The 24215-nt window shown below is 56.7% G+C and overlaps 2 protein-coding genes across 2 annotated transcripts in view; one reads left to right on the top strand and one right to left on the bottom strand.

Moving 5' to 3' along the window:
* The window catches only part of PCNXL3 (pecanex-like 3 (Drosophila)), a 20542-nt gene extending 11020 nt beyond the window's left edge, over nucleotides 1–9522 (bottom strand). The window contains exons 1-20 of the mRNA XM_006860921.1: nucleotides 9370–9522; nucleotides 8855–9042; nucleotides 8541–8640; nucleotides 8373–8412; nucleotides 8181–8276; nucleotides 6820–7944; nucleotides 6331–6454; nucleotides 6067–6245; nucleotides 5591–5681; nucleotides 5074–5209; nucleotides 3761–3882; nucleotides 2575–2728; nucleotides 2280–2312; nucleotides 1988–2159; nucleotides 1780–1890; nucleotides 1374–1465; nucleotides 1105–1214; nucleotides 871–976; nucleotides 674–766; nucleotides 421–571 (exon numbers count right to left, since the gene is read on the bottom strand). Coding sequence (XP_006860983.1) covers nucleotides 421–571; nucleotides 674–766; nucleotides 871–976; nucleotides 1105–1214; nucleotides 1374–1465; nucleotides 1780–1890; nucleotides 1988–2159; nucleotides 2280–2312; nucleotides 2575–2728; nucleotides 3761–3882; nucleotides 5074–5209; nucleotides 5591–5681; nucleotides 6067–6245; nucleotides 6331–6454; nucleotides 6820–7944; nucleotides 8181–8276; nucleotides 8373–8412; nucleotides 8541–8640; nucleotides 8855–9042; nucleotides 9370–9522 — 3376 coding nt within the window. The remainder of the gene's footprint in view (nucleotides 1–420; nucleotides 572–673; nucleotides 767–870; nucleotides 977–1104; nucleotides 1215–1373; nucleotides 1466–1779; nucleotides 1891–1987; nucleotides 2160–2279; nucleotides 2313–2574; nucleotides 2729–3760; nucleotides 3883–5073; nucleotides 5210–5590; nucleotides 5682–6066; nucleotides 6246–6330; nucleotides 6455–6819; nucleotides 7945–8180; nucleotides 8277–8372; nucleotides 8413–8540; nucleotides 8641–8854; nucleotides 9043–9369) is intronic.
* Nucleotides 9523–11718: 2196 nt separating this feature from the next.
* The window catches only part of MAP3K11 (mitogen-activated protein kinase kinase kinase 11), a 17279-nt gene continuing 4782 nt past the window's right edge, over nucleotides 11719–24215 (top strand). Inside the window, exons 1-8 of the mRNA XM_006861076.1 lie at nucleotides 11719–12457; nucleotides 17943–18123; nucleotides 18321–18469; nucleotides 18570–18745; nucleotides 18858–19101; nucleotides 19537–19650; nucleotides 20252–20387; nucleotides 20480–20571. Coding sequence (XP_006861138.1) covers nucleotides 11719–12457; nucleotides 17943–18123; nucleotides 18321–18469; nucleotides 18570–18745; nucleotides 18858–19101; nucleotides 19537–19650; nucleotides 20252–20387; nucleotides 20480–20571 — 1831 coding nt within the window. The remainder of the gene's footprint in view (nucleotides 12458–17942; nucleotides 18124–18320; nucleotides 18470–18569; nucleotides 18746–18857; nucleotides 19102–19536; nucleotides 19651–20251; nucleotides 20388–20479; nucleotides 20572–24215) is intronic.

Below are 24215 nucleotides of genomic sequence, written 5' to 3' on the forward strand. Positions count from 1 at the left end.
TGGAGCTCCCCCTCAGAGATCCCTCTGGAACACTGGAGCTCCCCCTCAGAGATCCCTCTGGAACACTGGAGCTCCCCCCTCAGAGATCCCTCTAGAGCACTAGAGCTCCCCCTCAGAGATCCCTCTAGAACACTGGAGTTCCTCCTCAGAGATCCCTCTGGAGCAGTGGAGCTCTACTTCTGTCGGCTCAGCGACGGCATGGCGGACAGAAAGAGGGCAAAGCAGAGCTGAGTGGGGCACACCGAACAAGGACAGATCAGGGGTGGAGGGCCGGTTGGAGTCAGCGCCTGAGCGAACAGGGTAGGACGAGCAGAGGCCACCCAGGCTGGCATTCTCAGTATGGTCCAGCCTGAACTGGACAGCCACAGTAGGGGCGAAAGTGTGTGGTTTAGAGGTTCCCAGTCCAGGGCAGGTACTCACCGCGCACTTCGTACTGGCTATACTCCAGTGGCTTCAGCACAGGCTGCGAGAGGCAGAACCAAGGCAGCTGCTTGCGGAGTTGCGGCAGCAGATAATGTGTGAAGAAGCCCACAGCCCCAGCCAGCGCATACAGCACGAACCCCAGCACCGACTGTAGAAGGCAAAGGCCAGGGGCTCAGCCGTGGCTGTCCAGGACCCTGAGTCAAGTAGGTACCTCAGAGGCGATGTGGGGAGAGGGGCTGGCCACACCAACCTTCAGGGCGATGAAAACAGTGCTGGCACTGATAGCGAAGGTGAGCAAGGCGATCACCGCACACATCACCAGGTCGGAATGTAGGACCTCGCGCTGCGGGGTCAGAGAACCAGCTTGGGGCCCGCCAGCTCAGGGAAACTAGCTCAGAGCCGGCCACACCACCATCCCATGCGCACCCCACATGCCAGCCCCCTCACCACCGACTGGCGCATCTTTTCTGGCAGCGGGTCTGGTGGCTCAGCCCGTGCCGTTTCCAAGCTCCGCTCCTCCAGCTCAGGGAAGAGCTTGCTCCGGATCAGAGACCTGGGGTGTAGGATGGGACACAGGGTCACAGGTCTGGGCCGGGAGGCCTCCCCAGAGTCCCAGAGCACACCCCCAGGGCAGGCCCACCCGTGTGCGCACAGCACAGACAGGCACATGCAGGCACCCACCAGAGCACAGTGGGGTCGCTGCTCTGCCGGCTCAGGTGGTAGGACAGCGCCACCAGGAGACCACAGAAGACCGAGAAGAGGACGGGGACGTGCTGCTCCGGCCAAGGCGTCTGGGGAGAGAACCCATGCTGGTCCGGGGGGGCAGGTGAGGGCAAGCGCGGGGGAGATATGGGTGCTCCCAAGTGAGAAGCAACAGCTGAGCTCAACTCACAGCCCCCTCCTGCTCCCTCCCCTGGGCCCTGGCATGCCCCGTCCTCTGGGCCCCCTACCTTGATGGCTCCTAGGCAGAAGCCATAGAGCAGGGAGGCAGCCAGCAAGCTGCGGGAGAGGCTGAAGACGGCGGTGAGCGGACTGGTAGCAGCTGCATGATGGGAGAGAGTCGGTAACCCTCTTCTTATTTCTATTTACCTACTAGTGGGGTCCCCTCTCACCCCTGTCCGGCTGCCCCCTCAGCTCCCAGAGCCTAAGCTTCCCTGGACATCCCCTCCAGCCCAGTGCTCTCTGCTCGTCCCAGCCTTGTTTCCCCAGCCCTTTCCAAGCTAGCATTCTTGGACTTAAACCACCAGCTCAGACAGGAAGAAAGAGCTCGATCCCTGGGACACATGAGAGGAAACTCGGCAAGGGTTAGAGCCTCAGATCCAGCCTGTGGGCCCCAGGTTCCCATGGGCTCGATACCTGTGCCCCCAAAGCCGTGCATATCTATCTGTTCCAGCAGGTACATGAGACAGGTGTTGACCTGGGGCAGGAGGCCCAGAAGGAAGACAAACGGGAAGCACAAGGTGAACACTGGTGGGGAGAAGCGAGGGCCTGGTCAGCGGGCCACTTCTTCTTGGCCAACCAGAGGGCCCCGCTCCAGGGCTGCCCCAGCCCTGGCCAGACTCACCAGTGGCCACATCACGGGCACAGAAGAAGAAGGAGGCGGAGAAGAGTGTGAGACCGTAGAGGGAGATGGGAGGGAAGGGCTGGGCCGAGCCCAGTGCATCCAGCAGCCAGATGAGCAGACAACAGACACAGAAGTAGACAGGTCGGCTGTACGCGATCACCCAGTTGTGGCCCTGGGGAGCCAAGCCGTGAGGAGTCAGACCCTAGCACCTCAACAGGCATGTGCACACACCCGGACATATCCTCCCCCAGCGCCTGGGTCTCCGGGTGAGGGCTAGCCTGAGGATACTCACATGCATGGGAGATGCAGCATCAGGCTGGACGCTCTGGAAGAGAGGGGATCCACATTGGCAAAGAGCCTGAGCCCACAGGAGAGTCAGGGGCCTGGGCCCTGCTCAGCACCACCACTGAGAGGCTATGAGTGACCAGGGCAGGCCCTTGCACTGGCCTGTTCTCAGTTTTCTCATCTGGAAGATGGGCAGTCAGCTACACAGGATCTTAAGCTTCTCTCATGCTTTCTAACTCACACTACTCCAAATGGGGGGCATGGGAATGGGGCATCTAGACAGAGGCGGTGGGCATCCTGACCTTCAGAAGCGAGTACTGGCAGGAGGCAATGACCAGGCAGAACTGGAAGACCCAAATGTCCCTGAAGAAGCCCTTGAGCAGCAGCAGGTAGCCCAGGAAGGCGACGAGGCTGCTCAGTCCGACGCCAAAGATGTTTTCCACCATCCCCCTCGTCCTGCGGAGACAATGGAGCAAGCAATGATGCGGAGGGGGGAGACAGATTTCTGCCTATGCCAGCCCCTCAGCCTCCGAACAAGGACGAGGGATAAGCCCAGCAAGCCAGCTCCGATGCTTCCTTGTTACCCAATCTTTGTCCCCTCCAGATAAAGGCTCCAGGTGCCATCACTGGGACTTGGCAACAACCCAGATCATTTGGATGAGGAGCCACGAACATGGAGGTTTCGTGCACTTTCTAGTGGGAACCTAACTCACCAAGAGCCAACCTTGAATGACACCAGGTCACAACTGACACCCGTTGATGCCCACAGTGGGTTCCCAATCTGGTCCTAACCAACACAGTTCACACCGCCAGTGACGCCAATCCACACTTACAGTGAGCCTCCAACTGATGCCAGGTCACCCACAGCCTCCCCTTAACCAACACCGGCTCATAACTGACACCAGTTCACAACCACAGCAGATCCCTAGCCAACATAGGGTCACAGCCATAGTGGGCTCCTGATCACACTCATAGTAGGCCCCAAACTGACACAGGATCACACTCTCAGCTAGCCCCCAGCTGATACCGAGGCACACCCACAGCGGGCACTAACTGACAAAGGGTCACACACACAGTTTTTCCCCAACTGACACCTGGTCATGGGGTCAAAAGGAAGCCAGAACATGAGCTTGATACCTAAGTCCTCCACAATGGATCATAACAATCATGTGGCTTTTCTGAGCCTCAGTTTCTCTTTAAGGAACAGCAAAGATGAGATGAAGACTCTGAGCTCTTTTAGACTCCAGAACACAATTTTCAAATCAAATCTAACACAGAATAAAATGACTACACAGGATGAGTGGGAACCCTGTGGTTCTGAGCCGAGCTTGGGTGGACGGTTCACATACCCCCTACCTGCTACCCTTTGTGTTCAAGTCAGTACCCAGGGCACCTTCAGCTCCCTAGCAGTCCCGTCCTGAGGCTCCAATGCTGCCATAGGCTCAGGGAGTCCTGGGGAGGGGGTCCAGGGCCCAGTAGGGCACTTACCGGTCCAACAGGGCCAGAAGGGCCAGCCGCTCGTAGCGCACAGAGGTCCAGCGGCCAGGGAGAAGCCAGTATTTGTAGCTGTGCTGAGCACGGGGCGGCGCCTCCTCCATCAGCGTCTGCTCCTGGGATTCGTGCAGGGAGTCCTGGTCCGGCAGGTCAAACTGCAGCCCCCACAGCCGCAGCCATCAGCCCCGCCGCCCCCCAGCACACACTGGCCTGCTCGGCCATTTCCCTTCAGCATAGAAAGCCCTCTGCCCACCAGCTAGTGGCCCAAAGACCTTTCCAACATATATGACTAGGGCCCGCCTCCTTTTTCAGGATCCCTGGATGTGGCTTGGTGCTGCCTACCAGAAGCCCATCACTAACCCCATGTCTGTCTACCTTATTCAGGCAGAACCTCCTGCCTCTTCCTGGACTGAGTGAAAGCCGCTTCATCCATCAGGGCTCTGAGCAGATGAGGCTCCTGTGCCCCAGACTGAGCCAGCCATGGTCACAATGACCATTTCACAGTCCAGGTGCTAAGGCTCTGAGGCCTGGACCAGCTGTGGGCTTTCTGTCCCTTCCTTCTATAGGTATTCAGGGAACACACTGTGGGCCTGGCTCAGTGCTGGGCTCTGAGGCCCCTGGTCTCTGGAGAAAAGTGTCAGCTATGTAACAAGAATAAAACCACCAGTGGCATGTGACAAGAAGGAAAAGTGGACCAGGAAGGGCCACCGAGTACTGCCTAGGATCTGTCTGTAGACTTGGGTATCAGAGTGGGTGTTCCTGTGAGGTTTACTCTCAAACCTCTAAGAAATCTGGGTTGCTGTCATCACCTGGCTGAGCAGAGATTGACGTTTGCACTGAGGCAATAAGTGTAAACCATGAGTTCAGCTCAGCAAACAGCTGCTGCTTAGCAAAGTTAACAGATTTTAACATAAAGTTAACAAAATTTAACACTTGTGTTTTATGGTTCTACAATCTGAGCAACTTCCTCACGGAGTTAGAAGCGTTATACGTGTTACATGTGAACACACAGTATTTACATGGACAAATGGGATACAAAAACAGGGTAACCGCCACCTTCATCAGTGTCATTGATGACACACATGGCACCCCCATTAACTGTGGCTTCTCAAGGGTAAAGCCAGCACTGCAGACACAAGAGCCTCTACCTGACACCTTGGTCAGGACACACAGCCTTCACTCAGAGCGGCCTCCCCCACACCCAGGCCTTAGAGCAGTGGGCACTGCTCTTCCTGGGCGCCTGGCTGATTTCTCCACTTGACCACACTCAGTGACCTGTCCACACTCCCCCTGCACCAGCTCCTCACCTCTGGGATCTCTAGCGGCACTCGCCGCACCTGCATGCCCTGCAGCACTACAGGCCGGGACTGCAGCAGGTTCAGGCCACCTGAGGCCTCAGGGACATCGGCCGAGTGGAAGCTGGAGGAGTGTGAGTGGCGGTCCCTGTGGGAACAGCAGCTGTGAGTCTGGGACTGGGCTTGAGGCTGAGGCTTGCTGCTTGTGCCAGCCCCTTCGCCTCTGAACAGGAGGGCTGGCCTACAATTTGGGGGTGGGATTTTAAGAATCCCATAGGGAGCACTAGGATTAGGAGGAGGCTTGCATGGAATTGCAGTCACTTGCTTGTATTTTCCTGCAGCCAGTAGCCTGGAGCCCAGGACCTCTGTGGGTCTGCCCCTCACTGCTCCTACCCTTGCCTCTTCAGGGCTTCTGAGCTGCCCCTGGCCCCAAACCAGGGCCAGAAAAAAACACTAGGCTTACAGGGGCTCCCTAGCAAGGGCAGTGCCTTGGCTTACTGGCCAGGAAGGGGCAAGCTTGATGGCTCACCAGGCTCCGTTGGCTGCCTGCTCGCCCTGCTGCCCTACGGGGTTCTCGTAGCCTCCTCCAGCCAGACCAAAGGTATAGGATCGTCGCACACCTGGGGCAGAAGATAGGGAGATGCGGCAGCACATCAGGGACAAGAGCACCACTGCCTGAGTTGTGGGGTCTCCAGAGCTAGTAGGTGAAGAGGAATTCTTTGCTCTGTCTTCCCCCAAGGCCTCGAGCTCAAGGTTCTAGGCTTACTGTCAGTGTGCCTCGGGCCCAAGTCCCAATTCTCCCCTAGTTCAGCAGGTTGTCAGGAGGGTCCCCTTCCTGGCCATGCCTCAGTCACAGGTCCAAGAGAAACTGCCAGGGGTGATGCTTGGCAGGGCACAGACAGCTCACCACTGGGCCCAGGAGCCATCATTGCCCAAGGAGTGGACACTACACTGGGGTGGTGGGTGGACACTGGAACACAGGACCTGGGGGTGGAGAGGACTCACCACTCTCATCATAGAAGTAGTGCACAGCCCCTTCAGAGGTGTCATCGAAGGTGCAGGCCTCATGTACGTTGGCACCAACTCGGGTGAGCAACAGTGAGGAGGCGAAGTGCAGAGCAGACGGCAACGTCAACGCCCGAGAGTGAGAGGCCGCCCGGCCCCGTTGGGCTTCCTGTAGGCTGCTGGGGGGGCGGCACGGGACGCAGAGTTAGCACTGCTGAGAGCCAGCTGCCCGCCCCCCCGCAGACCTGCCGGCAGGGTGCTCACCTGGGTGGTGAGCCCATGACAGAGGCCGGGGGCGTGGGGTTACTGCCTGCATTGTGGCGTCTGCGGATTGCCTGGGTCCGCCTCACGTTGCTTGAGCCGTCCCTCTTGCCAGTTTCCTCCGCTGCTGCCCAGAGAGAGGCCCCAGCATAAGGGATAGAGGATCAGGGGTGAGTGGCAGGCACTCCACGTGGGGCTAGAGGTCAACCATTCCCGGCCTCGGCTTCCACATGAGGAAAACAGGACACTACTCATCCACCCACCCACCCACAGGGGTCAGGAGGGTGACACTGGGGACTAGCAATCTTCCCAGGACCATGTGTCAGGTATACTGGTTACAAGACCTGGAATCAGATAGCTGCAGTCTCAACCAGTCTCCCCACCACTGCAGCCCTGCTGAGCTGATAAGGTGGGCAGACAACATCCCTCAGCCACCTGGGGTCTGACACAGACCGAGCACTAACTGTGTCCATTCTAGTCTCCCACACTCACCTCCCCCGACAGCGCCTTCCTCCTGCAGCTCCCCGCGCCAGCCCGGCTGGTTGGCAGCAGGCCCCCTGCGGGTTTCAGCGGGCAGTATCGCCAGCACACCAGCTGCCAGGTCTGCCCCAGTCTGGGCTTCCAGCTCAGCCTTAGAGCCAGCCAGGGGGCCCCTGAGGACGTCACCCCCTGCCCCATCCATGCTCAGCACCCGAGCATGTGTTTTGGCGCTGGCGGTACTAGGAGTCCTCTGGGTCCCATAGGGCCGCTTGGGGGGCACAGCGGCCCCATCCTCAGTACCATGGGGGGCCCGCCGCTTCCGGGCCCCGCCCACTGCACCCCGAGAGCTCTCGGGAGAACAGCAGGAAGTGGATGAGGAGCTGTCGGTACTATAACGGTGCTGTGAGCGGAGACTGGAGGCTGGGCTCAGCTCGCTCCCCTCACTGGTGTCCTCATCCTCAAAGAAGCCCCCGCCCTCCAGCAGGGTCCTGCGAGCTCGGCTGGGTGGAGAATGTCTCCGTGTGGGAGGCCGCCGTTTGCTAGGCCGAAGCAGGGCCAGATCCTTGGGCCGCACAACCAAGAGTGGCTCAGCCAGGCCAGGTGGTGTCCCTGCTCCAATGACTGTGTCGAAGGAACGCAGGGTGTCATCCGAGGGGACCCCAGCATCAGGGGAGGCTGGCAGCTCAGTCTCTGAGGGGGGGTCTGTGTCACTGCCTTCAGCAGCTGGGCCCCCTGGGGGGCTGTCCAGGTGGGTGGAGTTGGTCTTTTCACTCTTGAAGCTGCTCAGTGTCTCCCTGTCAGTGCCACTAAAACATGAATCTGAAGAGCCGGCTTTCTGGGGTGTGGGCTCACCAGAGCCCCGTCGGTCCAGGGGCTGGTAGCCACTGGTGCCCCAGCGCTGTTCCCGCCGACTGCTGGTCCTCACCAGGGCCCGGTCAGGCCTCGTCAGGGTTAAAAAGCTCTTGCTCAGCTCCTGACTGAGGCTTCCCTTCAACAAAGGGCTCATGGGAGTATCAGTCACGTTGCTCCCACTCCAGGGGGCTCCATCACCAGCCAGGGGAGAACGTTCTGAAGAGTCCGTACTGGGGAGGGAAGGATCTGGGGCAGCTCTCAGGGGCGTCTGGGGAAGGTCTCCAACTGTCCAGAAAAAGAGGAAATACAAAATGAGAGACAAGCAGCCTGTGGCAGGCATGGGGCGCGGTGCCTAAAAGGGGCTCATGGCCTGTTCTCCCTAAGAGCTCCCCTCAGCCTGGGCAGGAGGCTGGTGAGGCCCCATGCAGGAGAACACAGAGGACCCCAGAATGGAGACGTTGGGGTGACTGAAAGAAGACTGCTGGCTTCCCCCAAGGCCCAGCTACGTCACGCCCACTGACTCAGTTTCTCCTGTGAGCTGAGCTTCAGCATCTCCCGGTCGGCTGAGGTCACGATCACGTTGTTGCTACCCTGCTCCCGCACCAGCTCCTTGATGTCTGCAACCGAGGCCCCAGACATGTTAGCAGGACCCAGAGACAGCCACCTACCCCTTCCACACCGTCACTCCTAAGCCCTGAGCAGGAGCCACCTACCTCTGAGGGGTCCCGAGTCCTCCATCCGGGGCAGCAATTCCTGAGTGAACAGAGGGAGGTGTGAGGGAGCAAAGAGAGCAAGAAGTATCCTCAGAACATCCCTGTGGTGGGCGGTTCTCAGGTGGGGGGAGAGGGGAAAGTTGAGGACCTAGGGCCCAGACCACTCACTGAAACCTGGTTGAAGCCAAACACGGAATGCTGGGAGCTACAGCGGACTGGGGGTGTGGAACTCACTTTCCGGAACACCGTCATCTCTACTCCTGGGTCCCTGGAGGTAAACAACAGCAGCTTCAATCTTATTCCCCTTCTTACCTACGACCCACCCCACAGTCCCCATAGCGCCTACCTTCTCAAGGGGACCTTTATAATCCCAGAGCCCAGCACAGAAAAGCTGTCCAAACTCAGTGATGGAGTCACTGTGCCTAAAGCCCTTCCACCATCCTCCAATGCTCAGGGACCAATGCAGCCTCTGCCCCACCCACCTGGGAGGATTGCTGTCCCCCTGGGCAGGCTCTTCCTCAGGCTCTCCCATGGGAGAGTGGCGCTTTTCCACGATCTCACCCTGGTCGAACATAGCATGTAACCGATAGTTCACCGTCTTGATAGTTGTAAAAATGACAGCCACCACCAGGCAGTAAACACCAGCTACCAAGAGGCTGGGGGGCAGGACCTGGAGGTAGACAGCAAGTCAGGTCCCTTCCAACACAGATACACCAACCACCCCTGTCACAGCTAACTCCACAAATTCCCAAGGACACCTGAACACCCACTGGACGGGACTACTAAAGTCCCATCAAACGGCTCTGTCTCCTATTTGGCTGAAAAGTTAGATTCAAGAAGAGTTCAAGGTCACACAATCCATGAGGGGATGAATTTGGACACACACACCACACACTCTACAGCTATTTCTCCCCACCCCCCAGCGCTCCAGGCTGCCCCCTCCCCGGCCTTCCTCTTTCCCTTTCCCAGCTGGATGTCCGACCGCAGCAGATCTCACCATGTACAGCAAGAACGGGAAGGTGAGCAAGAAGATCCAGACATAGAGGTGGAAGCAGTTGGAGAAGGTGCTCTGGTGCGGGTCGAAGAACCAACCGCCGGTAAGCGAGGCCCACACCCCCTGGCGCAGGATCTGCAACACCTGCGACCCCATGGCCCCGCCACTGCAGCGCGCGCCCCCCTCCCGGGACCCTCATGGGGGCGGCCCCTGGCCCATGCCCCACCTGGCGCGCGAGGGCCCCGGGGCCCGGCCCCGCGCTCACGCCATGACCTCCCCCAGCAGGGGAGGGTAGTCAGCGGTGCCCGAGTGTGGATAGGGGGCGGGGCCGGCCGGGCAGTCAGCGGCCCAAGGCTTGGGGACAGGGGTGGGGCCGCATCGGGGGCAGGTCCAGGTTCCTATCCCCGGCCCAGAACTGTTCTGAGGGACCGAACCGACAGGCAAGCAGAGGGCACAGGCCGGGCACCGGCCGGTGGCATCCAGAGGTGGGCGTGGGGGTGGGTGCTCCCGGGGCGCAGGCGATGGCTGCCTCGGCTCCGGCCCGGGGAGAACCTCGGGACCCTGAGGTCCTCTTCCGGAGTTACAAATCACTAGCCCCGGGTTCCGCGCTCGCCCTGCTGCTGCCGGTGCCGGCCCAAAGGGAGGCCGGAAGAAGGAGCCGCGAGCCGCCAGGCTGCAGTGGCGCATGCGCCCGACAGGCCCACTTAGGACCCGGAAAAGGAAAACCTGGCGACTTGAATGCGCAAGCGCAAGAAAGTAGTGAAAAAAGTGAGAGGCGGGGGTTACCCTTTGGGCGGAGACTAAACGACGTGACAGTCTCCAAACTGAAAGGCATGCGCATATCCAGGCGTTGCCTACCTAACGGAGTGTGCTGGATGGACATTGGCTAAAGGCAGAGTAATTGGCGCAAAGCTGTCCCAATGAGTTACGGGGGGGGGGGGGGGGAAGGGTGTAGGCGTGGACTCCCTACACACACGCAAGAGTTTTGCGCTCCAGTAGAACGCATCTCTCGGCCCGCCCCTTTTAGTGCTGGGCCTTCAACGTCAGTGTGTTTCAGGCCCCCAGCAGCCTCTACTTCCGAGTCAGAGTTCAGACAAATGTGTAGAAAACGATCCTCCGACACAGGCAGGAGTAGTCGAAGCCAGAACGTGTCGTCTTTCTTAAAGTGACAGGCTCAAAGTAACTGGGGTCAACCCTAGCCGGCGGTAGTGTGGGGGCGACTCGGCTATTCTGAATCCAATCACGGTGCAGGATTCGGGACAACAGTATCCAGCTTCCGCCCCCTGGAGAAGTGCATAGGAAGTGGATCGTCTTCCAGGTGAGGGGGAAGATGAGAACTTCAAACAACCCCTTCCAAGAAAGAGGTTGAGGTGCAGCCAGTTTCTCCTCCGGCCCATCCCTTTGGCCCCCCTGCCAAATAGAGTTTCTTGTCCCCATTTTAGAGATAAAGAGAATGAAACTCCGAAAGGATGGTTGAATAGCCTTGCATCCTGGTAGCTTAGACTAGACTCAGGTTCGCCCACTCCCAAACTTGGTTCTTGATCGTGTTTTGAGGATGCAGAGGTCCCGGGACAGCGGGTCCTCGGCAGAGAGCAGTCTGTATTCCAGGCAGCGTAGCGGCCAACCTGGGGCTTTTCTTCCCAGATCTCAAAGCCTGCTGCGATGGGGGTCTGGGGCTACCCTTCCCCTCCCTCTGCTCTCTCCTCGCCCGCCTACGGGGAACTTCCTCGTACCGCCGCCCGGAGCCTCCGGGAGGGGAGCGGTGTTGCCGCCCGCGTCATCTGATGCTGTTTCCTGCAGGAGGGAGAAGAGCGGAAAAAAGTGAAACTCCACCCTCCACCTCTGCCTCCCGCCCCCGGGGCCAAAGTACAAAGGGAGGAGGAAGAAGGGAACGGGGTCGAAGCCGTCGGGCCGAGGGATCCAAACCGGGAAGAGGCAGTCTGGGCCCGACTGGGGACGCTCTCCCCACCGCTGCGTAGTCCTGCCGGAGTCCAGACGCTGCCCCGAGCGGGCTTCTCCTTACATTTGGCGGGGGCCGGAGCCAGGCTCCCAGGACTGCTTTGGACGAGAGGCGCGCGGGCCCCTCCAAGTGGGCCATGGTGAGGCGCCGGCGGCCCCGGGGTCCCACCCCCCGGGCCTGACCGCACTGCCCTGGGTTGGCCCCTTCAGAAGCCCGAGATGCGGGGGGCCGGGAGGCGACACTCCTGGCTCCCCAGAGAGGCGTGGGTCTGGGGCTGAGGGCCAGGCCCCGGATGCCCAGGTTCCGGGACTAGGGCCGTGGCGGCCAGCGGGAATTGGGGCCGGGGGTACCCAGGGAAGGTCCCCCCCACGCCTAGACGCCGGTTCCCGGCCATGGAGCCCTTGAAGAATCTCTTCCTCAAGAGTCCATTGGGGTCATGGAACGGCGGTGTTAGTGGGGGCAGCGGGGGTAGCGGCGGGCTTCGGCCAGAGGGGTCCCCGAAGGCAGCAGCTTATGCCAACCCTGTGTGGACAGCCCTGTTTGACTATGAGCCCAATGGGCAGGACGAACTCACCCTGCGGAAGGGCGACCGAGTGGAAGTGCTGTCGCGGGACGCAGCCATCTCTGGCGATGAAGGCTGGTGGGCGGGCCAGGTGGGTGGCCAGGTGGGCATCTTTCCATCCAACTATGTGTCAAGGGGCGGCGGCCCACCCCCTTGTGAGGTGGCCAACTTCCAGGAGCTAAGGCTGGAGGAAGTGATTGGAATTGGGGGCTTTGGCAAGGTATACCGTGGCAGTTGGCGGGGCGATCTGGTGGCTGTGAAGGCAGCCCGCCAGGATCCGGATGAGGACATCAGTGTGACGGCTGAGAGCGTACGCCAGGAGGCCCGGCTTTTCGCCATGCTGGCACACCCCAACATCATCGCCCTCAAGGCTGTGTGCTTGGAGGAGCCCAACCTATGCCTGGTGATGGAGTATGCAGCTGGGGGGCCCCTCAGTCGGGCCCTGGCTGGGAGGCGCGTGCCCCCCCATGTGCTGGTCAACTGGGCTGTGCAGATCGCCCGTGGGATGCACTACCTGCACTGTGAGGCCCTGGTGCCCGTCATCCACCGAGACCTCAAGTCCAACAACAGTGAGTTTCGGGGGATGTGGCTGGAGGGTGGCAAGGCCCAGGCACTCAGCTGAGTCCATGGGGGTGGGGGGTCTGCTGGATACAGGAGCTCCTAGGGGAATCCCAAAGGACCACACTGCCCCCCTCCCCAAAACAGCTCTATCCCATGTCAGGCTGAGTGGAAGAAGGTAGTAGACTCAGTTACAACTCCTGCCCGCCTCCCTGCAGTCCTTGACCTGCCCACAGCTGCAGTTTGGGTCCTGTTTATACTGTCTAGGTGGGCCACTAGCTCCTGGCCCAAGCCTGGCTGCTACCTCAAGGATGTCCCTGGATGCTAGTGTCCATGCCTTAAAGTTTATGTTTGTGGCTTTGGTGCCCTGGTCTCCCCTCCCTTGGGCAGCTCCCCCAGAATTGAGAGCTCCTAGGGGAAAGCTGTGTAGGGAGCAGCTGGGGGGCAGGGCCGCGATTCTGGCCCCACCCCTCCCTGGTTGTAGAACCTCTAGCTACTTATTTCCACTTAGAGCCTCAGTTTCAGGCTCTGTAAAATGGGGTTATGATACGTCTGTGAGTGACCACGAGGATACAGTGGCTTAGTGGACTGAGCAAGCCCTGGTATATGCTTCGTGCTTCACAGTGAGTCCTCAGCAGACCACATGTGGACGTTTGAGGGCTGGGTTGTTAAGAGGGCCTAGGCTGAGATCAGTGCTTGGGTGGGTGTGTCTGGGTCAAAGGGGCCTTAGTAGTGAGGCATTGGTCTCCAGCCAGTTCACCAGAGCACACCCCCTACAGTGGGCCCCACACAAGTAAGGAGCAGCCTCAGGGGGACTTTCTGAAGGAGGCAAGCTTGGCACTAGGCCAAGGGCAATCAGCACTTAGAGGGGCACGCAGTAGGATGTCTGGACTGGGCTTGACCAGGGCAAGTGCACAGAGGGGACCCCAGGGCTAGACCCTGCTGAAGCTCCAGGCAGTCTGGAGCGTAGTGGAAACGGTAGGAAGGGACCACGACCTAGTGGAGTCACCGGAGAGGCATGGAAGATTCTTACTGGACAGGATGGTGATGGGAGTAAGACATGGATATATTGAGCCTGCTGGCCTGGGTTCACCATGGACAAGGGGCAGAGCACCAGAACCCAGTGGTATTGGAGTCCTTGCCAGGACTAGTGGGGCAGAGCAGAAATGGGGATGGCCTGCCACTCACCCTCCCCAAACTGCTCCTCCCAAGTTGCAGGTCCTCGGTTGTTGTCTTTAAGCGCTGTTGAGTCCATTCTGACCCAAAGCGACCCTGTATAGGGTCTCCTCAGAGCAGCTGGTGAGCTTGAACTGCTGACTTTGCAGTCCAGCATATTAACCCACAGCGCCACACCCAGGACTCGCAGGTCCGTGGTAGGGGGCACCTTTAAGCCATTTAGGGACCCCGCTCCCTGCACCAGGCTGAGGGGATTCCCCAAAGGCTGGGAGGCGGTGGGAAGAGGGGAGGGCACTCCTATCCTCTGTTTTTCCTCCGTTTTCTTTCCAGACAAAAAATGGAACAATAGCCCAGGCCCCTGCTCCCCACCCTCCCCACCACTTCCTGCGTTTCCTGCTGCCCCTGAGCTGGCTTCCTGCCCCTGCTCCCTCACTGGCCCAGCTGCCTTCAGGGAAGGAAAGAACTGAGGAGGGGGGACTTGCCAGAGAGGAAGAAGCCAAGGATCATAGCCCCCCTCGCCCTAGTTCCCTGCTTCCCTCCCAGAGCCTGGGTGGTAGTGGAGGAGGGCGGGCAAGGTGCCCGCAGCCTCCCTGAGCCTGGAATCCTGCTTTCCAGACCCAGTCCTAGGTCTAGGGGTGCCGTCTGCGGGATGGGGCGGGAGAGTCCCTGGTCTGGGGGGGCCAGGCAGGAAACAATGGCGTGATTTTCCTGGACAATGGGGGCTTTGTGAGAAGGCCTGGCGGGGAGAGGAGGGCGAATTCTCCAGGCCCACAAGTCACAGGACTGACCAGCCAGCCTAGCCTGGGCCTAACCTCCCCCATTCTCCCCCTATTCTCCCCCATAGGATCCTTCCCCCCTCCCCCAGTTAGGGACCTGGTCCAGACCTCCCAGAAAGAAGAAGTAGGGCTCAGGGGAAGGAAGCGGAAGATGTGTGAGCCGCCTAGGCATTCCCGAGCCCCACAATCTGGGAGGGGCAGAGGAGGCAGGTTCCCCTGAAAAGGGGCTTGGGACCCAACTTAGGTGTCCAGCCCTGTCCCTTCCGAGGGCCCTGATTCCCTGAGGTCTGCATCAGAAACCCGAACAGCAGAATTTGGGTTAGCACAAATTCAAGGCATGGCACAAGTGGGCAGCTTGGCGGAAAGAGGAGAATGCAGGAGTGGAGGATGAGACCCAGCAGGTGGAAGTGGAGAAGGTGGTAGATAGGCCACGTGTGTAAAGAAGCTCTGAGACGTTGAGTGATGGGAGGAGACGGACTGCCCAGTCTTGAGATGCTGGTACAGAAAGTGCTTCGCTGATCTATGGATGTCACGGGGCATAAAGACCAGACCAGAAGTAATCAGCATTCTTTAAGAGGACAACTGAGCCCTGGCACCACAGGAGGCAGGGGCCCCCCAGCACACATTGGCACAAGACACCTTTGCCTGGTCCCACTCCACTCACTGGCCCAACTGTTGCAGTGCCTCTTTGTGATGAGTTTTTAAAACCCAACTCATTACCATGGAGTAGATTCCAACTCGCAGCCAACCTATAGGATGGAGTAGAATCGGCCCATAGGGTTTCCAAGACTGTAAATCTTCACTGGAGCAGACTGCTTCATCTTTCTCTCATGAGGTGACTGGTGGGTCTGAATCACTGACCTTTCAGTTAGCAGTGAGAGTGCTACAAACTTATGTTGTTGGTTTTGTTCATACGTGTCATTGAGTCTGTTCTGATTCATAGCAACCCTAGAGAGGATTTCCGAGGAGTGGTTGGTGAGCTTGAACTGCCAACCTTGTGGTTCAAACAGAACTTGCGATTCAGTGCATTTAGGGCTTACTGAATGGTTCCGAAGTAGCCCTGGTAGCATAATAGATTACGCTGGTCTGCTAACCACAAGGTCAGCAGTTCGAATCTGCCAGTCGCTCCTTGGGAGAAAAATGAGGCTTTCTGCCTCCATAAAGATTTACAGTCTTGGACACCCTATACAGAGTCACTATAAGTCATACCGTCTTAGTGGCACACCACCACACTAAATGGTTCTAAGTCTCCAGTAACCAGGCCAGAGGCTGCAGTGCAGCCAGAAGTAACGCAGCAATAAAGAATAGTGGGAAGTCAGGATGAGCAATGTTCATGACAGAATCCTTAGGGCAACTCTGCTAGATGTGTGTCAGCCCCGTGCAAAGATGATAAAAAGCATTATCTTGTTTAACACTCATTGCCAACCCAATGAGAAGACTTTTGTCATGGGTGTTGTGAACCGTTTGGGACTCAACTCCTGTTTGGCTCAGAAGAATGGGTGGATTGCAGGGGAACCTTGATGGTGTCGTGTGTGGGTTGCACATTGGGCGGCTAACCCCAGGGTTGGTGGTTCAAATCAATCAGTTGCTCTGAAGGAGAAAGATGAGGTTGTCTGTTCTCATACAGATTTCTTGTTTCAGAACCCTTCCTTAGGGTCAGTGTGAGTCTGAACCACACTGATGGAAGTGGGTTTTGGTTCTGTGATAAGAGGATCACTTGTAGAGTCCTGGTGTGGTGCTATAGGATAAGCACTGCACTGCTAACCGCAAGGTTGGCAGTTCAAACCCACCAGCCACTCCTTGGAAACCCTCTACAGGGGATCTATGAATCTGAACTGACTTGATGGTAGTGGGGGTGGTGTGGGAAGGTCCGTCAGGTGCAGGGGGGATGATGAAGGTGGTTACTGAGGGCATGTGGACATCAGGTAGGGGTTCTGGTGACTGACTCAGAGCTTCAGAGTTGGGGACACTGGGAAGGGGACAGCAGCCACCTGGGAGAGGCTGAGAGCCTAGGGGAGTTAAAGGGGGGAGATTGAGGCAGGCTGAGCTCTAAGGAGCCACCAGCCTTGAGAAGGCTGCGAGGGGAAGGTCCTCAGGAGATAGTGCACTAGCAGCTAGAGAGTAGGAGTGCACAGGAAGGCAGTGGGCCATGGATTGAGGCCTCTTTGTTGTTGTTAGGTGCCTCTGATAGGTGCTAATTCTGCCACCTCCTTCAAGAAGTCTTCCCTGACTCCAGCTCTGTGAGATTTCCTACCCCTTTGCCTACCCCACACCCTGCAGTGCCCCCCATCACAGCACCATTCCCCTAGCCAGAGCTAAGAGTGTACCCTGAAACAACACACGTTCCGAACCTGGTTCACTGCCTAATTTGCAGTCAGTTATAAGCACACAAGCATTACAGTCATTGATGAGTCCAGCTCTGTCCTCTTCATTCCTCCAAAACATCTCATCTGAGCCATGTTTGGCCTGGCAAGGGATCTGTAAGTTGCTGCCAAGTTTGCTGAAACACCTCCTTTCTGACCTAGAATTACCACTACCTTAGATCCCTCCCTTTATCATCTCAGCCAATGGCATCAGTAGATCCCTTTTGGCACCCCAAATCCTAAAGAAAGCAAGTCTTTCTTTTCCCTTGGGAGTGACTGCACCAGACATATGATGCGGGCACTGGGGAGCATAGCTGCTCCCCACCCATGGAAGGTTCTGATTCACCCTCCTGTCTCAGCAAAATGGCAAGACACCCACAGGTTTCTCTTGAAATCACTTGCTTGCAAGAGATTAAAGCCACAAATGCCAAGAGGCTGCCATATTTAACCTGCTTCTAATCGATGCAGTTTTAGGTAGCAGTTAGAACACTGGCTTTGGAGCCAACAGATCAGGTTGGAATCTACTTTCCTTACTCTGACCTTGGCTAAGCCTGTATCTTCGCCTTGAAAGTAGGGATGATATTATCTACCCCAAAGGGATTTTGTGTGTGTGTGGTAGATAATGAAATATAAAAACATACTGAGTATAAAAAGCCTGGCCTCTAGTGGACCTTCAGGAAAGGTGGTTGTTATGTGAGGTCAAGTCAGTTCCAATTGAGAGCAACGCTTTATAGGGTTACCAAGGAACAGCTGATGAATTTGAACTGCCTACCCTGCAGTTATCAAGCCAGTGTTTATTCTTCAGCACCACATCAGTACCCCCAAAAATGATTACCCAGCATTATTATTTTTGATTCCTACTCCAACCCTAAGGATTTCTGGTAGCATAGTGGATTATGAGCAGAGATGCTAACCACAAGGTCAGCGGTTTGAATCTACCAGCTGCTCCGAGGAAGAAAGATGTGGCATTCTACTCCCATAAAGATTTACAGCCTCAGAAATCCTGTACAGGATCGCTGTGAGTGGGAACCAAGGCACATAACCCCCAGCTGTGAGCTCTCCAGGGAAGGGCTGGATTCTTCACTTCTTTGTCCCTTGTTGGATGTCTGTCAACTCTTCCTCTGTGCCCTCCTCCAACCTGAGCCTGGAGCACTCACGGGCCTGCTCCTCCTCTTTCCCAGTTCTGCTGCTGCAGGCCATTGAAGGTGATGACATGGAGCACAAGACCTTGAAAATCACCGACTTCGGCCTGGCCCGCGAGTGGCACAAAACTACGCAAATGAGCGCCGCGGGCACCTATGCCTGGATGGCTCCTGAGGTCATCAAGGCCTCCACCTTCTCCAAGGGCAGCGATGTCTGGAGGTGCGGTCTAGGCAGAGGCCAGACAGAGCCTGCTATAGGGCTCAAGGGACACAGGTGGCTGCCCAAGCCTCCTCTGGGCAGATGGGCGGAGCCCAGGAAGCGGGACCCAACAACCGTCCCTGACTCCTGGTTGCTTGGGGGTGAAGTGGAGATGAGTGGGTGCAGAAGGGGACATAAACTTTCTGTCTTGTCCAAAGCTTTGGGGTGCTGTTGTGGGAGCTACTGACCGGGGAAGTGCCCTACCGTGGCATCGACTGCCTTGCTGTGGCCTATGGTGTGGCAGTTAACAAACTCACGCTCCCCATCCCATCTACCTGCCCAGAACCCTTTGCACAACTTATGGCTGGTAAGGGGGCGGGTCCGGGTGGAGGGGTGGTGCTCCCTGGCCCAGGACACACCCACCCACAGACCCCTATCTTAATCGGTCACCTTCCACCCCCTGCCAGACTGCTGGGCGCAGGACCCCCACCGCAGGCCCGACTTCGCCTCCATCCTGCAGCAGCTGGAGGCGCTGGAAGCGCAAGTCCTGCGGGAGATGCCAAGGGACTCCTTCCATTCCATGCAGGAAGGCTGGAAGCGCGAGATCCAGGGCCTCTTCGATGAGCTGCGAGCCAAGGAAAAGGTGTGGTCGGGTTCTAGAGCTGGGGAAGAGCATCTCCGGGGACTCCAAGGGGCAGAGGGAGACTTAGGCTCTGCACTGGGCTGACCCCTCATCTCCACTGGCCCTGGCCCAGGAACTGCTGAGCCGCGAGGAGGAGCTAACACGCGCCGCCCGTGAGCAGCGGTCACAGGCGGAGCAGCTGCGGCGGCGCGAGCACCTGCTGGCACAGTGGGAGCTAGAGGTGTTCGAGCGCGAGCTGACGCTGCTACTGCAGCAGGTGGATCGTGAGCGGCCCCACGTGCGCCGCCGCCGTGGCACCTTCAAGCGTAGCAAGCTCCGCGCCCGAGACGGTGGCGAGCGGATCAGCATGCCTCTTGGTAAGGGGCAGGGCCTCAGGGCCCATTGGCTGCGTGGAAGGAGGGGTGGGGGGAGGTCAGGCTTGGCGGCTGGTCGATCTGGGATTGGTTTGGGGTGACAGTGGGTGGACCCGTGAGAAGAAGGTAGGAAGGGGTGGAGCCAGGCTTGTTTTTTTCTGTCTTGGGACGGGTTCCTACGGAAATATTTGCATGTCGGTCTGGGAGTGGCTGCCGGCGGGAAGAGGCGGAGCCGGTGGCAGTTCTGGGAAGGCTCAGGGGCGGGGCGGCTGGGGCGGTATGTTTTCAACTGCTTTCTGTTTCTCTGGATGGTGGTGGCCTCTTGGCTTCTACGGGGATCCAGGGAGGCGGTAGCCCCAGTCACAGGTGACAGACCCCTCTGGGCTGAACTGGCTTGCATTCACCTCAGACCTTACCCCCCGTTTCCCCTACCCCCAGACTTCAAGCACCGCATCACCGTGCAAGCTTCGCCTGGTCTTGACCGCAGGAGAAACGTCTTCGAGGTGGGGGCTGGCGATTCGCCCACCTTTCCCCGGTTCCGGGCCATCCAGTGTAAGAACCCCCTGCCCTTCCCTTATTCTTTGAGGGAGATTTCACCCACTGTCTGCTCTTTCCTCCTTGCCATCAGACCTCCTCACCCTTCCGTCCAAATGGATATCTCTGAATCCTCTTTAAGTAACATTTTGGTCATTGTTTTAATCAAACACTTGCATGAAGTTTTGTCTCATTCTTTTCCTTAAATGGTCTGTTAATAGTAATCTTGCCATTCTCCACAATAACCCTATGAGTTACAATGTCATTATTATAGATGATAATACTAACTTGCCTGAGTATCACACAACCAGTCAGGGGCACAGCCGAATTCCCACTCAGGTCGTTGACTCCACTGTCTAGTAACTACAAAGCAGCCACGGCGGGCTGAAGGATGAAAGGAGATGCCCCTTCCCACTGCCGGTCCCACACCCAAGCCCACCTCCCCTCTTGCTCCAGTGTTGTTCCATTTCTCGGTAGCCTGGAGAGGTATGGGGCCTGACTTCCTCTCCCTCCTCTAAGTGGTTACTCCCAGACTTTGGTTCTTATGATGGGAGGGGAGACAGAACAGGGTTCCTGAACTCTGCTCACATGATACTGGTTCCCCCCCACCCCCCGACAGTGGAACCCGTAGAGCCGGGCCAGGCTTGGGGCCGCCAGTCCCCACGGCGGCTAGAGGACTCGAGCAATGGAGAAAAGCGAGCATGCTGGGCCTGGGGCCCTAGCTCCCCCAAGCCTGGGGAAGCCCAGAATGGGAGGTGAGTGACTGATGACCCAGGCCACCCCGTAGCACCACCTGCCTCCTCACAGTCCTGAGATTCAGCACCCCTGTGCCTCTTCCTTCCATCAGGAGAAGGTCCCGCATGGACGAGGCCACGTGGTACCTGGACTCAGAGGACTCGTCCCCCTTAGGATCTCCGTCCACGCCCCCAATGCTCAATGGTGAGTGGTCCTGTCTCCTCCCACCAGGATTTTACTGAGTTCCTTCTGTGAGCAACATGGGGAAGCATCCTCCTCATTCCAGAGGCAAGAAAACTGAGGCCAAGGCAGGGCCAGGCTAAACCTAGAGCCCAGGTCTGACCTATAGACCTATGATTGAGCTGGATCCAGCCCAGGCCTCCGGACCCAGAGTCTGGCCTCCTTTCCCCCCTATCCCAGTTCATGTCCAACCTAGAAGAGGAACCTTTCCTGGCTCCATGGCCACCCCTGTGCCCTTAATGGGCTCTAGGGAGGGAAGGAGAGCAATGATCCTCCAGTTGGTACAAGAGAAGCTAGACCCAGGAGGGGAAGGCAACTGCCCATGCAGGGTGGAGCCAAACAAGTGGCTTCCACACTGTGCTGCCCAGAGCCCCTGCTGGGCCATAAGCAGGAGGGACTGAGCAGGCAGGGATCCAGGCCCATTCCCACTACCTCTGGGGCAGCGCTGTGCAAAGTTCAGCATGATGATAGCAACACGTGCCTTGTGCCAGACCATCCAAGCAACAACCCTGGGAGGCAGGTGCTATTCTCCCCATTTTAGAGATGAAACGGAAGCTCCAAGAGGTTAAGGAACCTGCCTACAGGCTCCATCTGAGAGTTTGAAGCCAGCAAACTTCCTTGAAAGTTTTCACTTGAAGAAACACTTTCTTGTATATAAACTTCTAGGGAAGCCAGGAGGTCACGCTCAGAGCAAGACTCCCATGTCAGGAATGGGGGTCAGTTTAACACTGCCCGGCCTTGGGGATGGCCTCGAAAGTTGCACCCTACCTTTCCTGTAGGTAAAGGTTTCTATGGCAGCCCCAGGACCATCTTCAGAGCCCCAGCCCTACCTGCTGGTTGCATTTAGCACAACTGCTCTCAGACCAGAACCCTGGTTGGCAATCCATCTAGAATCTCCCCAAGCTGCACCCCAGCCCTTTACCTCCACCATGACTCTGAGCTACACTCTACATTTAATTTCTGAGGCTGGTACTTAATGGGCACTCCATATGTGTAAGCAATGCTGTACAACGTTGTTGTGAAGTGCCGTCAAATCAGTTCCAACTCATAGAAACCCTGTGTAGGGTTTTCAGGGAGTTGCTGGTAAATTTGAATTATCAACCTTTTGGTAAGCAGTCCAGTGCTTTTCCTACAGTGCCACACCAGGCATTTCCATATTGTTACTAGCTATGTTTTCTGTAGGAGGAACTGAAGCACAGAGAAGCTCAGTGGTTTGATATAGGACACACAGCAGAGCACAGGTGTGAACCCAGGGCTATCTGACTCCAGCAGGAGGTTCCTGGACTCCCATATGCTGTACCATTTTTCATACTGACCCCAAGCTGGATGTGGGACAGGGTGAAACTGACATTTAGAAGGCCCCGGAGGCTGCTTAGATTCACCTATTTTTTAATGTTCATTGGAGAACTTGAGGGCCAGTCACTCTGGGTGTGTGCACTCAAAACAAGGCCTGGCTACGTTCTGATGAGCCATCTGGTCATGCCCTCCCTGAGCTTCCAGAGGCAGGAACATATGAGCCTGGGCCCCAGTTTGTTTCCTAGCCTGAGTAGATGTCCGCCTGTCCCAGCCCAGCTACTGGCTGAATGCTGGGTTTCCCAAGCCTAAACCCTGAGCCCCACCAGGGTGCATGACCTTGATCTGGCTGTTTATAGTCAGAAGCCTGGCTAAGGGCAGGGAATGGGGTCTCATGGAGAACCCCAGCCCTATGAGGTTGCTCCAGGCAACCGGGGGGCCATGAGTCCCCGTCTGGAGGGCCTAGCCCCTGAAGAAACTGCATATTGACAAGTGCAAACAGCCTGTACTGATAGGCCTTATGAGAAACTGCCCAGTGACATTCATCATGTGATATGACACTCTGTGAACTCTCACGGAAGGAGTTTCATCTTCGTCTCAGAGTCAACAATCATTGCGCTGCTTCTCCTAAACAACAGGACTGCCAGCTCATACTACCAGGAGACTTAGAGGCAGATTAAAAGGCTAGCAGAGTTACCTTGGACATGTCACTTACCTCTTAGAATCTCAGTTTCTCAGCCCATTGCCTATAGGAACTGATGTCTACTCTCATTTTGTACTTGTTAGATGCCATCAACTCAATTTTCAACTCATTGTGGCCCCTTGTGACAGAGTAGTCATGTCCCATAGGGTTTCCTTTTGTTAGGGGACATTGAGTTGGTTCTGACTCATAGCAACCCTACGTACAGCACAGCGAAACATGCCGGGGCCTGCGCCATCCTCACAATTGTTACATTTCAGCCTGTAAGGTTTTTTTGGCTCTAATTTTTACAGGTGCAGATGGTCTGGTTTTTCCTCCCACAGAGTCATTTATTGTTGTTGTTAAGTGCCGTCGAGTTGGTTCCAACCCATAGCAACCCTGTGTAGGGTTTCTGAGGAGTGACTGGTAAGCTTGAACTGCCGACCTTCTGGTTCAAATGACTGCAATCTGGCGCATTAACCCACAGCGCCACACCAGGACTCCCAACAACAGAGCCATTGGGTGGGTTCAAACAGCCACCCTTTCAGTGAGCAGCCTAGCACTGAACCAGTGTACCACCAGGGCGCCTTTCATTTTGTGTTTTGACCTGTTTCATTCTCTTGTTGGCTTTTTCTGGCTTATTTTTATCCATTGGTGTGGCAGTCTAATGCTTAACCCACTGCCCCACCTCCTCGGCTTTCTGTGACTTCTTATTCACTATTCAAAACCTCCCTGAGGTCAGGGCAGTGTCCTGGTTGTGTCTATGTCCCCGCTGCCTGATTCTTTAATACCTAACACTGTAGTATCAGAAAGCACGTTACTGTTTAAACTCACTGCAAACTGTCAGTCTCTTCACCTAGAACATGGACTTGTCCTGATTACCAGAATGGAGTCTTCTATCATGCCGGTAGTAATGTGTTTTCTGAGCCAGACATTCATGTGTCCTGGCCTCAGGGAGCTCCTCTTCTGGTGGTGGAGGCAGACTATTAGTTAGCAAGCACAGAGGAGATTCATTAAGTACTGGGGATGAGGGTTGCCCAAGTTTAGGGGGATTCTGGGTAGGCTTCACAGAAGAGGTGACATCTCACTGGGACTTGAATAGTGAATAAGAGATCACTGAAAGCCGTGTAGGAGCCCTGGTGGTGCATTGGGTTAAGCATTAGGCTGCTACTCCAATGGATAAAAGTGAGACTGCAAGCTTTAGAGCCTCAGAAGCTCTCTGGAGCAGATATCTCAATCTTATAGGGTTACTATGAGTCAGCATCTCTGTCTTGTAGGGTTACTATGAGTCAGCATCTTATAGGATTACTATGAATCCGCATCTCCGTCTTATAGGGTTACTATGAGTCAGCATCTCTCCATCCTATAGGGTTACTATGAGTCATCATCTCTCCGTCTTATAGGGTTACTGTGAGTCAGCATCTTATAGGATTACTATGAATCTGCATCTCCGTCTTATAGGGTTACTATGCATCAGCATTTCTCCATCTTAAAAGGTTACTATGCGTCAGCATCTCCGTCTTACAGGGTTACTATGCATCAGCATTTCTCCATCTTATAGGGTTACTATGCATCAGCATCTCTCCGTCTTACAGGGTTATGATGAGTCAGCATCTCTCTGTCTTATAGGGTTACT

Source organism: Chrysochloris asiatica, unplaced genomic scaffold, assembly GCF_000296735.1.
Source record: "Chrysochloris asiatica unplaced genomic scaffold, ChrAsi1.0 scaffold00040, whole genome shotgun sequence".
In the NCBI taxonomy this organism is placed as follows: Eukaryota; Metazoa; Chordata; class Mammalia; order Afrosoricida; family Chrysochloridae; genus Chrysochloris; species Chrysochloris asiatica.